The sequence below is a fragment of the Equus asinus genome, chromosome 25 (genome assembly GCF_041296235.1).
Source record: "Equus asinus isolate D_3611 breed Donkey chromosome 25, EquAss-T2T_v2, whole genome shotgun sequence".
Lineage (NCBI taxonomy): Eukaryota > Metazoa > Chordata > Mammalia > Perissodactyla > Equidae > Equus > Equus asinus.
In genome coordinates this window covers 49,865,681-49,880,123 of record NC_091814.1, presented here as the reverse complement: position 1 = coordinate 49,880,123, position 14,443 = coordinate 49,865,681, and the positions used below count along the sequence as shown (strand labels likewise).

Genomic DNA, 14,443 nt, shown 5'->3' with positions numbered 1-14,443 from the left:
AGCTTCCAGACTAAGACAGACTAGGATGAAGAAGCTGATCACCCACTACCAAAAAAATTGGCCATGACAACTCTATGAATAGGGCAGAGCATTGTCTATAAGTTTATGAGGAGAGGCGAGCTCATGGAAATCATGGCAGGATTATAGCTGAGCACCAGAAATGAACTAGAATGAGGACACAAGTACTATTTAGGACTTCTCTTTGTTTTCCCCTGCTCTTCTCTTTCTGTCTTTTAATTTTATTTTTCTCTTTCTCTGAAGATCAGTGTCTTTTATTTGCTTGGTAAGATTCACTCTGAGCTAACATCTGTTGCCAATCTTACCCCTCTCTCTCTTTTTTTCCTCCCTAAAGCCCCAGTCCATAGCTGTATATTCTAGTTGTAAGTCCTCCTAGTTCTTCTATGTGAGCCATCACCACAGCATGGCTACTAACAGACAAGTGGTGTGGTTCTGCACTGTGGAACTCAACCTGGGCCACCAAAGCAGAGTGTGCTGAACTTTAACCGCTAGGCCGTCAGGGCCAGCTCAAGACCAGCATCTTTTGCATCTCCCTTCTGACACTGAAAACGTCACTGACCGTAGTTCCAGATTTTACACCTTCTTCTATAGTTACTCAAACACTAATCTCTCTTTCTCTCTCAATTCCATAGTCCTGGGAAAGTGCTCTGATTGATGCAGCTCGGGTCTCACCCTGGTGCCCAAGGCTGCAGCCAGGGCACAATTAGTTGCCCTTCATGCCCTTCTATCTTCATGATCACTCTGGCTACAGCCATGTGGTGGATGAAGGAGTGATTCTTAATAAAGGCATGCTGGGCAGACATTCTATAGGATCTGCTTCAGTGGAGAAGATGATAGGTTCAGTTCTATTTGTCTTTCTCTTCTACTTAAAAAAAAAAGTTGAGGTTCTTAATTTAATCACATCTGCAAAGTCCCGTTTGCCACGTACAAATGGCAAATGCCATTCAATATGACACATTTGAAATTCAACTATGTTGTTGCTGTATCAGAAATTTTCTGTTTTTGTTGCTGAGACTATTTCACTGTATGCACATATCATACTTGTTTATTCATTCACCTTTTGATGAAAACTGGGGTTGTTAGTTTTTTGGTTATTATGGACATTTTTACATAAGTCCTTTTAGGGTCAGAGGGACATTTGTATCATTAAATGCTGAAATTAGAAAAGACGAGCTCAGTTTTGAATAAGTTAAGTCAGAGGTACTTGTGGGACATTCATTCAGGTAGTGAGGTGCAGGACCAGTTGGAGTACAGTCTAAGGCACAGGAGGGAGAAGTGGGCTAGCAATTTAGATTTCTGTAGTCGCTGCCCATTGTGTAGAGTTAAAGCCACGGGAAAGTCCTCAGTACAGCACAAAGCGGAGGCGAGAGAAAGCCCACGAATTAAATCCTGAGGAGTATCGTATTCGAAAAGAGGAGCCGTGTAAGGAAGCCAAGAGAAGCATGGCCATTTATCTTTGAGTTTCCATCACCCGGCACTGGACCCACCGCACAGTCAGTTCTCAATTTGCTAAATTTAAAAGAATGGGCGCGAAGTACATGGTTATTGATAGACCCTATAGAAGGTGAAAGGTTGGGAGGAGAAATGGCATGAGTCGCGAAGGACAGAATGAGCGTGGTAGATTGAAGAGCGGGAGTGGTGCGGGTGAGCGCGACGGACTCCACTGTTGCTTAGGCGGGGTGGGGGACCGAGTCATTAATGTAGAGTAGGGAGGGTCAGACTATGCAGGGCCTGAAACGGACGTCAGATTGAAGAATTTAGACTCCAACAGGCCGGCCACGCGGAGAGCCCGGTTCTGGAGTAGGGCCTAAGAACACGAGATTTCCTTCTGGGAAGCGTACTCTGGCGGCGGCGCCCTGGTGGTGGCGGCGGAGGTGCTGCTGCTGCCTACACTGGCGACACTGCTGTTGTCATCGGTGGTAGTGCTCTCCACTGGACTTAAGCTTTGTAGCCACTGAAAAGGAACAGTGCCGCCAGCTGCTGCTGACTTCATGCCATTCCCTGACCAAGTGCCCTAACTTTGCGTCTGAGCCTGGGCAGCAGAAGACAGGGGCGATGGCATCTAGCCGCAGCTGGGAGGCAGTGGTGCGCGCGCGGACGGGGCTGTCTGGCTGGGAACCCTGGGGCGGAGCAGCAGCCCGGCGGGGCGCGGGCGGGGCGGTCGTGGAGCCAGGCCACGCCCCCGCAGGCCCGCGCAGGCGCGCTGCGGGCCGTTAGCTGTCAGGAGCCGAGCGGCGGGCGGGCTGCGGGATCCGACGTCTGCGCTGGACCCTGTCGACTGAACCCAGCGCGGCGGCTGCTAGGGCGGCGCGGCCCCGGCGCTGGGCCAGGACGCAGAGGCGAGCAGGGACCAGCGGGCGGCCGGCCGCGCAGGAAGATGGGGAACCGGGAGATGGAGGAGCTGATCCCGCTGGTGAACCGTCTGCAGGACGCCTTCTCGGCGCTGGGACAGAGCTGCCTGCTGGAGCTGCCGCAGATCGCCGTGGTGGGCGGCCAGAGCGCCGGCAAGAGCTCGGTGCTCGAGAACTTCGTGGGCAGGTGAGCGCGCAGGGCGCGTGGGGGCGGGGGGCGAGGGGCGGCCCCGCTCCCGGCCGTTGGGACGTGGACCGGCGGCGGGAGCTCACGGTGCACCCGGGGCTGCGGCGGAATGCAGCGCACAGCGGCAGTGTCTGCGGGGCGGGCGCGGTCCTCCGGCTTCGGGCATCGTCCGTCCCCCCCGCCTGGTGGCCCTCCTGTTTGCCTTTCATCCTGCGATAAAAAGCCATTTCCTCCCCGTCCTCCGGTCAGGCTGTCGGGGGAGGGAGTCCGCCCGGGGCTCGACTTCCCCCGCCCGGAGCGCGCCAGCCTCGGGCAGCCTGGATGCGGAGCGCGCCCGGGCGCTTCCCAGTCCCCCTCTCCTGTTTCCCGGCTCCACGTCTCCCTGTTTTTTCCTCCCCGCTTCCCCGAGGCTGTCCGCAAGGCTGTGGGGCTTTATCCCCCCGCCCTCCGCGGAGATGCTCTCCTTCTCGCCCTGGTTCTCGGCTCCTCTCAGCTGTCTACTGTTCGAGACAGTCGTCGCCTGCCCCTAGCAGAGGAGGCGGGGTGCGAGGAGAAAGAAATCGTTTGTTGTGGTGAAGCTTTATCCTGCGACGCTTCCCCACCATTCTCCTCCCTAGGAGTCGAAGAATAAAAGGTGGTGTGTTCGCGTGTGCACTTCTTCACAGCTCCAGGCATATGTCAGAGAAACCGAGGCAGCCACTCTGAGGGGGGGTGGATGTGGACTTATGTGGTCCAGGTGCCATGTCATTCCTGCATCATCTCGGAATTGACCAGCATCTTTCTCGCACTCTCTCTGCGCCCCCTCCCCCAGCATCGTCTTCTGTTCCCTAAGCTCTTATTTGTCCTGCGAGTCTTTAAGATAACATGCTGAATCTCAATTATAGTTATAGATTTCTTCGTGACTCTTAATACAGAAAAAGATATAGAATTAATTTTTGAATGGGGAATCAGCATTTCATCCACTGAGCAATTCATGAGGGATTAAGTTACCTTACGGCCTTGCCTGAGGAGTGCAGACATTTGCAAAGAAAAGACCATTTGAAAACGTTATGAAAGCTGTCCTGGTGGTACACCAGGTAGACATGTACCGCAGCCGAGAGAGTGGGCCGGAGCAGGGACGATCCAGAGATTGTGCTGTACTCTTTTTATTTGGCTAGTTAGTGATTTGGGATTCAGAAGGTTCCTGTTCCTGTTCCTTTATCTGATTAGTGTTTGATGATGTGTGAAATTTAGATATTCCCACATCTCTTTGGGAATGTTAGTATCCATAAAGTGCATATTCTTTCTTCCGAGATCATGCTGTCTCTCTCAGATGTTACTCTTGGTTGTCCACCCCCCCCCCCCATATGAACTAGAAAGCTAAGAAACCTAATAAAAAAGTAAAATTGCTGACAGTTGGCTGGCATCTTTGAGTAAGTCAATCACTTTGTCTCAGTTTTGTCATTTATTTTGAGTGACGAGAAAAGTGATGGTAAAGCATTTTGCTGACGTCATCATAGACTTATGGTGAAGTGATGGATGGATATGTGATTTCAAAAATATACATACAACCGACACATACTTAGGGGTTTTACTTTCTTTGATTTGTTGCCAATGAAATTCACTAAATTTAAAGCAGGGAAAGTGAGGTTTGATGACAATGTGTTTTTGGGTTTTCAAGCTCCAGGGCATTTAATATGATGCCTTAATAGACATTTAATTACTTTTTTTAAACAAATAACTTAAAGATTAAGATTTTTAAATAACTCAAATGCAATTACTGTATTTTTATGCATCTTTCATATATTTAGTTGGATGAGCCTATATTGTAAATGCGTTGCTTGTGGCAAGAGCTTTTGAACCTAATCTCAATTTTATGCACATATCTCAGTTGTTCTTTCCAGGGTTTCAATCCTAACACACGTAATACTATAATAAAATTGTCCACATTTCCCCTCACTGCCTATATTCTTTGGTAAAGAGAATTTTAAAAAAGAGATATGGAAGGGTGAAATATTTTAGCTTGAACATTTTTCATGATAGAATGAAAAATAGGGATATTATAAATATTAGACAAATCAGAGCATTGACCAGAATGCATTAGTAATTTGTTATACTTCTTAAAGTTTTACCAATAATTAATTAGTGTTAGAATGTCAAAGAAAAGGATGAACATAGAGCGAAAGCTCATTTTAGAAATATATAAAGGCTTTATTATCTGTAGAGATGACACCTGCCTAGCAGAGCTTATATATTAGGAGAAAATTTAATTAAAAAGGTCATTTGACTTTAATAAAGGTTTCAGTCATTGAATTATTGAGGAATCTAATTTCTAATTATAGACCAACCTTAGGGAAAAAAGGAGTTCTCTATTTTGATAAGAGATTCATCCTGGGCCGAAAAAAACTACTCATGTTTACTATAAGCTTTTTCTTTTTATTACTCAGAAATTTTGCAATAAAGATAAGGTCCTGTCCTTTAAGGATAAAACTTTCCTCTTTCATATGTGGCTGTTTTCATTTTAAGAGTCTGACCTATGTGCGGTTATTGAATGCAGTTGTAAAACAAGAGATCATTTCTTGTGTAAATTAATAGTGTTTGCTCATCATTTAAGCTTGTTCTCTTCAAAATAATGATGCATTTTCTCTTCAATATTTAACAATCCATGTTTAGTGGACTAGCTGTGTCTTCTTCTCTCAGATAGTTTGTTTATATTAATTTTTTTGACACCACTGAATGAATTTGGATTTGAATGTGTTTACTTCATTTACTGTAGCTATAAAACCAATTTTGGGGTGACAAGTTTGAGATTGTTATGAATAAAATGAGTCCTGAATGAACCACTTGTTTGTGATTTTCTTGCTGAAGTGATAAATTTACATATTAATGATATAGTGTGAGTAACCAGATTGTTCTTTCGGTTGTTCAGATGAGATATATGCTGGCAGTGAGAGGCAGCTTAATGTCTGATGAATAAAAGCTGAGACTCATGGTCTGAATATAGGGGTTCACTAGCTGGCTTGGGGTCTGCCCATTGGTCTGGTTTCTGTATGGAAGAATTGAATTTATTCAGCTTCTTTCACGTCCTTTTTTTTTTTTTTTTTTTTTTTTTACAGTGCAGTGAGATGATGATAATGGTTCACATTTATTTGCTGTGCATCAGGTGCTGTTCTAGATGCTTTTACATGGCTAATCTCATTTATCTTCATAAAACCCCAAAGAGGAAGGTGCTCTTATGGGTTCCATTTTACAGATGAGGAAATTGAGATTTAGAGAGTTTGAGTAACTGACTGAAGGCTAGTTTAATTTAACCTAAAGTGGTAGAGCCAGCATTCACCCTGAGGTGTCTGGGCTCTATACCAATCCTCTAAAACCTCTGTGTCATATTGCTCCCTCCATATTGAGATTTACTAATTCCTCTGATAAATACTTTTAACTTCATTCTTCGGCCACGCTTAAAAGTACCACCTAAATAAATAAGCTGCTATATTAATGATTTTATTAATATTTATTTATATTTGTCTACCTTGCCTCATTTCACAGATGATTTGAGGCAACCCCTTAGGGGGGAACAACATTAATTAAAAGATAAGTATTTGTCTTTAGTATGTTGGACATTCTTGAAGGGAGCTCTAGTATGTAATTGGGTTGTTTATTTAAGTATGTGTTTAGCGTACATATAACTTGTTTATAGAGGTGTTAAGTGAAAACTGTACTAGTTGCTAATGTGCAAATGTTTTTTAATGATATACTTGTTAGAAACACTAGTTCTTTAATGCTAATTATATAGGCAGAGCATTCCACATTATTTTATTCTAGCCTGAGTGGTAAATAGACTTTCAATTTTGCACAGATAGAATAGGTTTTGTGATTAATTGAGACCAAATAAAAGATTTTTTTTAAGTGACTATGTTGAGGGGAGATCATTTCAATGTGGGAATATCAAATAATATATGTTTATTGAGTCGTGAGTTTTCTAAAGATGGATATATTGGTCACCAACTTAAAGTTGTTTTGCAGGAGAACCTTAAACGTGAGCTGTTTGATGCTGTTGTTGAATGGACATTACCAGAGAATTTCTAAAAAACCCAGAAGTCATTTATATGGCTTAAATAGACACGAATCTAGTCTTAAATCCTTTGACTGATTTCAAGAGAGTATTTAAAAATTGAGGAGGTAAGAATTCTCTAATTGCAAATGAGATTAGGCACAGAAGCATTCATATTAGTAAAACTTCTTAATTCAGAAATAGGTTTGTATTGAGGGAAAGATTTTTTTAAAATATCAAAGCATGTGAATTAGTGAATATTTTTCAACAAGTAACTTTCAAGTATTAAAGTTAGATAAATGGGTGCTAACAATTAAAATGTGATAATTGTTGAAAATCATGCTTCATGGTTCCCAAGCCTCTATTTAAATAAAGTATCAAAAACATGAACTTTTTTCATCCAACAGTGAATTGCTAAAAACTGAAATTACAAAGATATTCTTGCTGAATTAACGTTACATAATGTTTTAGGTTATCACAAATTCACAGTTGGTAGGATTTAATTAGCAAAGTCAAGTTAATTCTTTTTTTTTTTATTAATAATGTCTAAGAAGCAATACAACTAGGTGAAGTGGACTGGATAAGATATCTCTGTTTTGAAACTTACTTACGATGAATAGATATCAGAAAATGCACTTGGTTAATTTCTTTAGGAGTGAAGTTGGGCACGCAGTCATACAGAACTTTGGAGGAACGGAAACTTCATAGCTATGCTAGAAGGTAGGCCGTTGGGTTCTCTACTAATGGAACGTACGTTTAGTATATTAGGTGTTTAGTATATTAGGTAGTACCTTTGGTAGGACTAGTAAGTGGAGTTAAATTATGGTGTTTTACTTTTTATTATGATTTATTTAATGTTAAGAGATGGCTGCAAGCAGCTCAAGGAAATAGATGGTTTTCTCCTCTCCCACCAAAGCCAAGTCCAGAGAGCCTCAAGCTAAGGTACTGTGGAATAATCCAGTTTACTTTCCTATATGGCCAAAGTTTTGCCTACCTCTAAGTCTGCTTTCCAATTTCTCACACTCTCAGCATTAATTTAAAAATCCTAACGGAGTATGTTACACCGAACACATTTATGTCAAGTGGGAGGAAGAAGGGGGTGAGTATTGGTTTAGCCTCACCGGGTGGCAGGCATTGATGCTGTTAAACGCTTTTGTGCCTTCTAGGCATTACTTGTTTTCACATCCCCATGTCAATAGAGGAGGAAACTCAAGGTTAGTGAACAAGTAATTTTGCGCAGGGTCGTGTGGCTGGTAAGTGACCAAAATGGGATTTAGCCTTGGATGTGAGTTCTGTTGATACTTTTGAGAAATATGGGCAAGTAAAGTCGATGAGCATGTATTTACTGAGTTCTAAGTATACTGGGTAAGAATATAGAAGGAAGTATGAATGTATAGAGGCTGTGGTATGTATAAAAAGAGAACTGACAGCATAAGGTATGAGACTTCAACTTTCAAATGAGTTTGAAAAATGAAGGCAGTTGGGTATAATGCCAACTAATTGGGACAAAATAATTTATACTATGTCAATTTATTTAATTGTGAAAAACTACAATTCTGAAATTCAATTGGGATATAAGGGGAAAGTAGACAATATATGAGTTTCTAGTGCATTTGGCAGCCGGCATCATTTTAGCTCAAGGCTGCATCTACTGAAGTATCGATGTCAAAGCAGGGAGGTAGTGATCTGTGTCTTGGTGTCTGCCTTGACAACAAGGCATTGAATTTTAGGCTGTCACTTTATCACAAAGAGACACTGTATATTGGAGAGGGCCGGAGAGATAAGTAGCAGGAAAGAAAAGAGGTTGGAGAGATTAAAAATATAACTGGATACAGTGAGAAGGCTGAGAGTGGGATAGATCAGACCAACTGCTTTATGAGGACCTCCAAGGCACTAATACTTAAGGGAGATGGAATTCTATTTTCTTTTTTAGGAATGAGGCATTTACTTAAAGTAGAGGGGAAAATTGAAGACAAATGTCAAGGAAAATGTCCTAAAGGCAAACCTAAGAAGGGAATGTGTTGTTTAGAAAGTGGGGAGAGTAAAGGTGGAGGGTTGACACTGTATGATTTGCATTTCTTGAGTTAAACACTGCTCCAACAGATTAGAGGTTTACTGATACCACGTTGGTGATATGTTGGTGATTTTCTTTTTGGTCATAGTTAGCTTAGCTTTTCTTTTATCAGTAACAAGGGCTGGCATTTCACTAGGTTCTGTAAGAAACCTTCTCCTGGCTTAATTTTTGCTAACTTTCTGGAGCTATATTAGAATACAGAGAAACCAAGAGATTTGCTCAAGGTCAGAGACAGAATCAGAGTTGAATTTAGAACTTGGTGTTCAGAACTGGGAGCCCTGCATCAGTTCATCATCTTCTCTTCCTCCTGTTATTGTTTTAACCTGCCTCCCTCGCACCCTCACTGGGCCTCCTCTTTTCCCATTCCCTTCCATTGGACCAGTCTTTCCTCCTCCTTGATACTCCCCTCCATTGCTTTTGTTGATAGGACACCAGCAGTGATATTTCATTTTTTTCCCCCGTACGCAATAGTCGAAGGAGATAGGGAACAGGATTTTTCTCAGGCTTAGACCAGGTAATTTGGCTGAGATAATATACTGTAGAGTAAATTGTGACTTTTAGGGAACAGATGGGCCCAGGAAAAGACTAAATGGCATAGTTGGTGTTTTCATACATTATGCATATTTTCCCACCAGGTGGGCAAGCTGGAAAGTTGTGCCTGTGATGGTCGCTGATAGGCCTTGTTCCAACCAAGGAAAGCTTCTGAAAAGTTGTGTACAAATAAATAATATAAATGGCAAGGTTACTATTTAAAGAAATGGGTGAACTTTTTGGTAAAATAAAACATATATTTGGGTAGTAAATCCTTACCCTTCAGTTTTCCGGTTTCATCTTCTTACTTTTTGGTGTTTGTATTCTTAGAGTGAGGTCCATTGATGTCAGAAATTATTTTAACAATTAATTTCAACAAGTGTTAATATTGTATTAAATCTTTAATGTTAGTTGATAAGAAAGACAAGATAGTTGTTGAGGAAAAAGATGATATATTTAACCCATGAGTTATATTAATGATAACCATGCTTTAGATCCTGTTTTTCTCTAATATCGCTGATGAAACTCCTCTCTTTCCTGGAGTTTAAAGTGTGTGCCTCAGTGCTGTTTTGTGATAGTGTCTCATTTTCATTTCCCACTGCTTCAAGATCAAGATACACCCATGAGTAATACATGCATACCTATTAGAAGTGGGAGGGCTTCTGAAGGGTCTCATTATCTATTGTTCCACGGCCTTGGAATTGAAAAGACTAATCCATTTAATAAGTAATTTGATGGTGCCTGATCTTATTTATGATGTTTGTTTTCTTCGATCCTCAGAAAGCCAGTATGTTACCACACAAAATTGGGGTTCTCTTGCCTGATGTGCATAAATAAGCCAATTAATTATGGCATCAGCCTTTAGGAAGAGAGATCAGCTTTATTCTGCAAGATCCGTCTGCAGGGAGACAGGGGGCGTGTGCCATCAGATCTGTCTCCCTGATTCAGGATTTGGGGTGAAGTTTAAGAGGTTAGAAAGAATAGGCTGGCACATGGAAACACTGGTGGGACAAGTTTTGATTGGTGGACTTCAAGCATTTATGGTAAGGTTCTAAACATTTATCATGAGGCTCTAAACATTTATGGTAAGGTGGGGAAGAATTTTAACACTAGATCTTCCTGAATGATGGACCCCTCGCTTCTGATAAGAGTCCAAGGTTTAGATTCCAGTCATGTCCTAGTCCTTTGGTTCTGTGGGGAGGAGAATCTTTGGTTCTGCGGTCATTTCAGGTCAAGATTTCTTCTTCTGCACATGCTCTTGCTATGTGACTTTGCAAACTTTCTGAAAGACAATTTCTTAATTACTCTGTTGGTGGGATGCGGTTGGTTGAACTGGTCCTGGAGGGACTGTGGTTACAAGTATTTGAAAAGGAGTCCTCGTATCCTGGTGATAGAGTGCTGGCTTTGCTGACTGGTGTTTCAGTCCCACCTCTGACCCCTGCTAGTAGCACGGCTCCTCAGCAGGGCATTGGACCTCACTGGGGCTTAATTTCCTCATCTGCAGGATAAGGATAATGATACAGACTTCATTTTTTTTACCTGCATGTGAGTTCTAGTAAGATGGTATGAAGTGTATGGCCTATGTTATGCATTCAATAAATGATACTGTAATATTGTGATTTATAAGAAAAATATATATTTGGTCATTCAGATGATCAAAATATATTTTGCATTTATGTTTGGTCTTTGTCCACAGTTCCTGGTTCAGAGCTCCCCAAACTGTTGGAATTTCCTAAGTGTTGAGAATGATAATGATGTCCTTTGTTATGTTAATGAGGTAACTTTTGGAAAGCACCTAAGGATAGAGGCTGGTTCCTAGCGAAGTGGAGCCAACCGTGTGATTATAGGGTTGGAGTCCCAGCTCCCAACCTCCGCGGAGAGGGGAGGGTCTTGAGGTTGAATCAGTGGCCAATGGTCAATGATTTAATCAATCATGACTATATAATGAAGCCTCCATAAAACCCAAAAGGACTGGGTTTGGCAAGCTCCTGGCTTGGTGGACATGTGGAGATTTGGGGAGAGTGGCACACCGGAGAGGGCAGGGAAGTCCTAGGCCCTTTCCCTAGACCTTGCCTTGTGCATGTCCTCCACTTGGCTGTTCCTGAGTTATATCCTTGTATAATAAACTGGTAATCTAGTAAGAAAATGTTTCTCTGAGTTCTGTGAGCTGCTCTAGCAAATTAATTGACCCCAAGAAGGAGGGTGTGGGAACCTCTGATTTACAGCAGTTGCTCAGAAGTTCAGATAACTACCTGGGCTTGCAATTGGCTTCCAAGTGTGTGTGTGTGTGTGTGTGTGTGTGTGTGTGTGTGTGTGTGTGGTCAATCCTATGGGACTGAGCCCTCCGCCTGTGGAATCTGGGGCCATCTCCAGGTAGATAGTGTCAGAACTGAGTTAAATTGTAGGACACCCAGCTGGTGTCCCGAGCATTGCTTGTTGTTGGTGTGGTAAACCTCCTGCCCAGGTTGGAATTGGTACCAGAACCCATTTAATGGCTATTAGTTTGTCTTTTATCTAGACTGGACATTTTATGACTATTTTAAAAAGAAAAGTAAATTTAGGGGAGACAATAGATAGTAATGTGTATTTGCAAATTCTCCTTTTTGTCCATGTTGGAAAATTACAGCTGCATCAAAATACTAACTGTAGATCAGACTAACTTAGAGTGTATTTGGGTCTTCTTTAAAGAAAGCATTGCTCACACATAGTGTATTTTTTTCTTTAAACAGATGTACACAACATAAACCCCATTTGTATACTCTTCCCTCTGCAAAATTCCAAAGCACCTTTTCATTTATTCTTTTATTAATCCTTGCAATATCCCTGAGAGGATAGTAAAGGCATGTTTTATTAACTTCAATTTAGAAATGAGGAAGATTGAGCTGGAAAAAAGTTGCGACATGCTAAGGGGTTAAATGGTGAATACTGGAGATAATGAACATAATAGAATTAATAACATAGAGATAATAGAATTGAAATGATTTTTGCTGAAAATGTGTTCAGATGTTCTCCTAGAAAATACATTTTCGGGGAAGTGTTTGATTCTGTGATGGAGTAAACCATTCTTAGCGTATTTTTATCTTTGGGAAACATTAGATGAAATTGTAGGCAAAGATGGGACTAGAAATGGGAAAAACAACTAAGGGAGACCAGCTAGAGAAGCAGGACTGCTTAGCAAGAGTATGAAGTAAGCCCAATGAACAGAAAAGATCGAAAGCCAAGGAATCAGGAAGGAAGGCATAAAAATAGTGGTGTCTGGTGTTATTAGACCTTAGAGAAGAACCAGAATTCTTGTAGTAAATATTGAAGTAATGCCCAATGACTCAATTTTCAGTGGAAAGATTCCTATTCTGACTTGACTGACATTTCCACAACTTGTTAACCACCAATTTTAGCTCTGAACCAGTTAACTGCTTCCATTTGGAACATTACATTGTCTTTGTTCTGCTAGGTATGCCTCAGTAGCTTTGTGTAAGAATAGCTTTAGGTGTCTTATCTAGAGAAGGCATAGAACTTTGTGTGTGCGAGTCTGTGTGTGTGTTTCTGTTTTCTGGTTAATAAAACTGAAATCCATTCTTGTCATATATTTAAAAGAGAGGAAGAGGCCCACAATTGATTTTCATGGATCCTAGCATTCATGATCCTCTGAATCTTTACTTCCTAGACAGCAACCATTTTATGATGAGATTTTTGTATTCTCATCTAGAAATGCCAGAATAACTATGGGAATGACTGTGGTCCTTGTGGGTTCAGCTTAAGAAACTACTTAATCTGTTTATATAATCCTTAAAAAAAATGTGAAATTGTGGGGGGATACTTGGTTTGATTTAGCTACTTTGAATATTATATTTTCCTCAGGGATTTTTTTTTTCCGAGTCAATGAAGAAGGGAAGTGATGGAAGGATCTTGAGTCTCTTGCTTCAAGAGCAAGATGGGGAATGGGAAGGAGGAAGCCTTGCTTAGTTGAGTGTTTACTATATTGTAGGGAGATATGAAGGAAAAATACAGATGAAATTTTACTGCTGAGAGAATTAGGAGTATTTGTGAATTATTGAGTTTGAGATGGATTTGATTTACACCCATGCTAGCTGTTCCCTGGATATTTATTGAAGGAATGCCTCAGGTAAGCTGATTCAGCGTGGCGGAAAGCAATGAGAGCTGGGGTCATTCGGTCTTTACCATCACCCCACTGGTCTTCCTCAGCTCTCTCCGTCTGATTTAGAGGCTCCGTCTGATTTAGAGGCCCCGTCTCAGTGGTCCTTGCTCACAGTTTGCTGCACTGGGATCTTTCTGTACAGTTGGTTGCCTTGTCTGTCTGCCCAATTATTTGCAGCCTCCATGAAGTCAGGAGCAGTGTTTCATTTGTCATTTCCCATAGCACAACGCTAGCATATAGCAGCAGCTAAATGAATGAATGAATTATATGATTCTGCACAAGCCACTTATCCAAGCTGAATCATACCTTCTTCATCAATAAATTGGTTGAGAGTAGGGGTGGATGTTAGACTAGATCAGTGTTTTTTAAACTGTAGCTTGTGACCTATCAGTGGGACATGATATTAATTTAATGGGTTGTGACAGGCTTAAAAAAGTATCAGAGTACATTTTAGCTAGCAGTGATAAGTACTGTATTCTGAAACTTTTGTGTTAGTTGTGTATTTGTATATGTGTACCACCCTGCAATAGAAAATGTATTTCCTACTATGGTTGTCCTCAAAATTGTTGAATGTCTCTGGACTACATTAAATCTAATGTTACTTCTAGTCATTTATTTGATGATTCTATATTTAAGTGGTAGGACATATCTTTATATTATAGAAGGTACAGTTCACACTATACCATACTATTCCACTAGGTGAGTTAAATGGAGGTAATTTTATTATTTTTATTTGATTAAGTTAACTGTCTGAACTGAAAAAGGAATATGTACATGTGATAAAAAACTCAGAGATTCCAAAAGGGTATACAATAAAAATTGTCTTTCCCCCACCGAGGTTTCTTATGTATTAAGATGTTTCATTTACTTGCATACCTGCCAGGTTATTTCTGGGTTTATATTTTCTTTATATGACATTCCATTGAATTTTTGAGGGCAAAGAGAGTTTAGCAAACTTCTTGGGTTGTAGGTAGATGATAAAACCAGTTGAGAAAGGATATGTTTGAAAATTCTACTAGCAGATGGATTTTTTTTGTTCACTGAGTCACTTACAGTCATATTTTGGGAGTCCACTATATGCCAGAAATTATATGAGGCT

The 14,443-nt window shown here is 41.1% G+C and overlaps 1 protein-coding gene across 10 annotated transcripts in view; it reads left to right on the top strand.

Annotated features, from left to right (window-relative positions):
• Positions 1-2,216: 2,216 nt before the first annotated feature.
• DNM3 (dynamin 3) overlaps positions 2,217-14,443 on the top strand; it is a 510,735-nt gene continuing 498,508 nt past the window's right edge. For 5 of the 10 annotated variants that reach the window (XM_044757590.2, XM_070498078.1, XM_070498079.1 and 2 more), the window contains exon 1: positions 2,221-2,556. In XM_044757590.2, coding sequence (XP_044613525.2) covers positions 2,396-2,556 — 161 coding nt within the window. In that variant the 5' untranslated portion in view covers positions 2,221-2,395. Of the gene's footprint in view, positions 2,557-14,443 lie in introns of all 10 variants that reach the window. The other 5 variants (XM_044757592.2, XM_070498077.1, XM_070498080.1 and 2 more) reach the window with 2 other exon arrangements.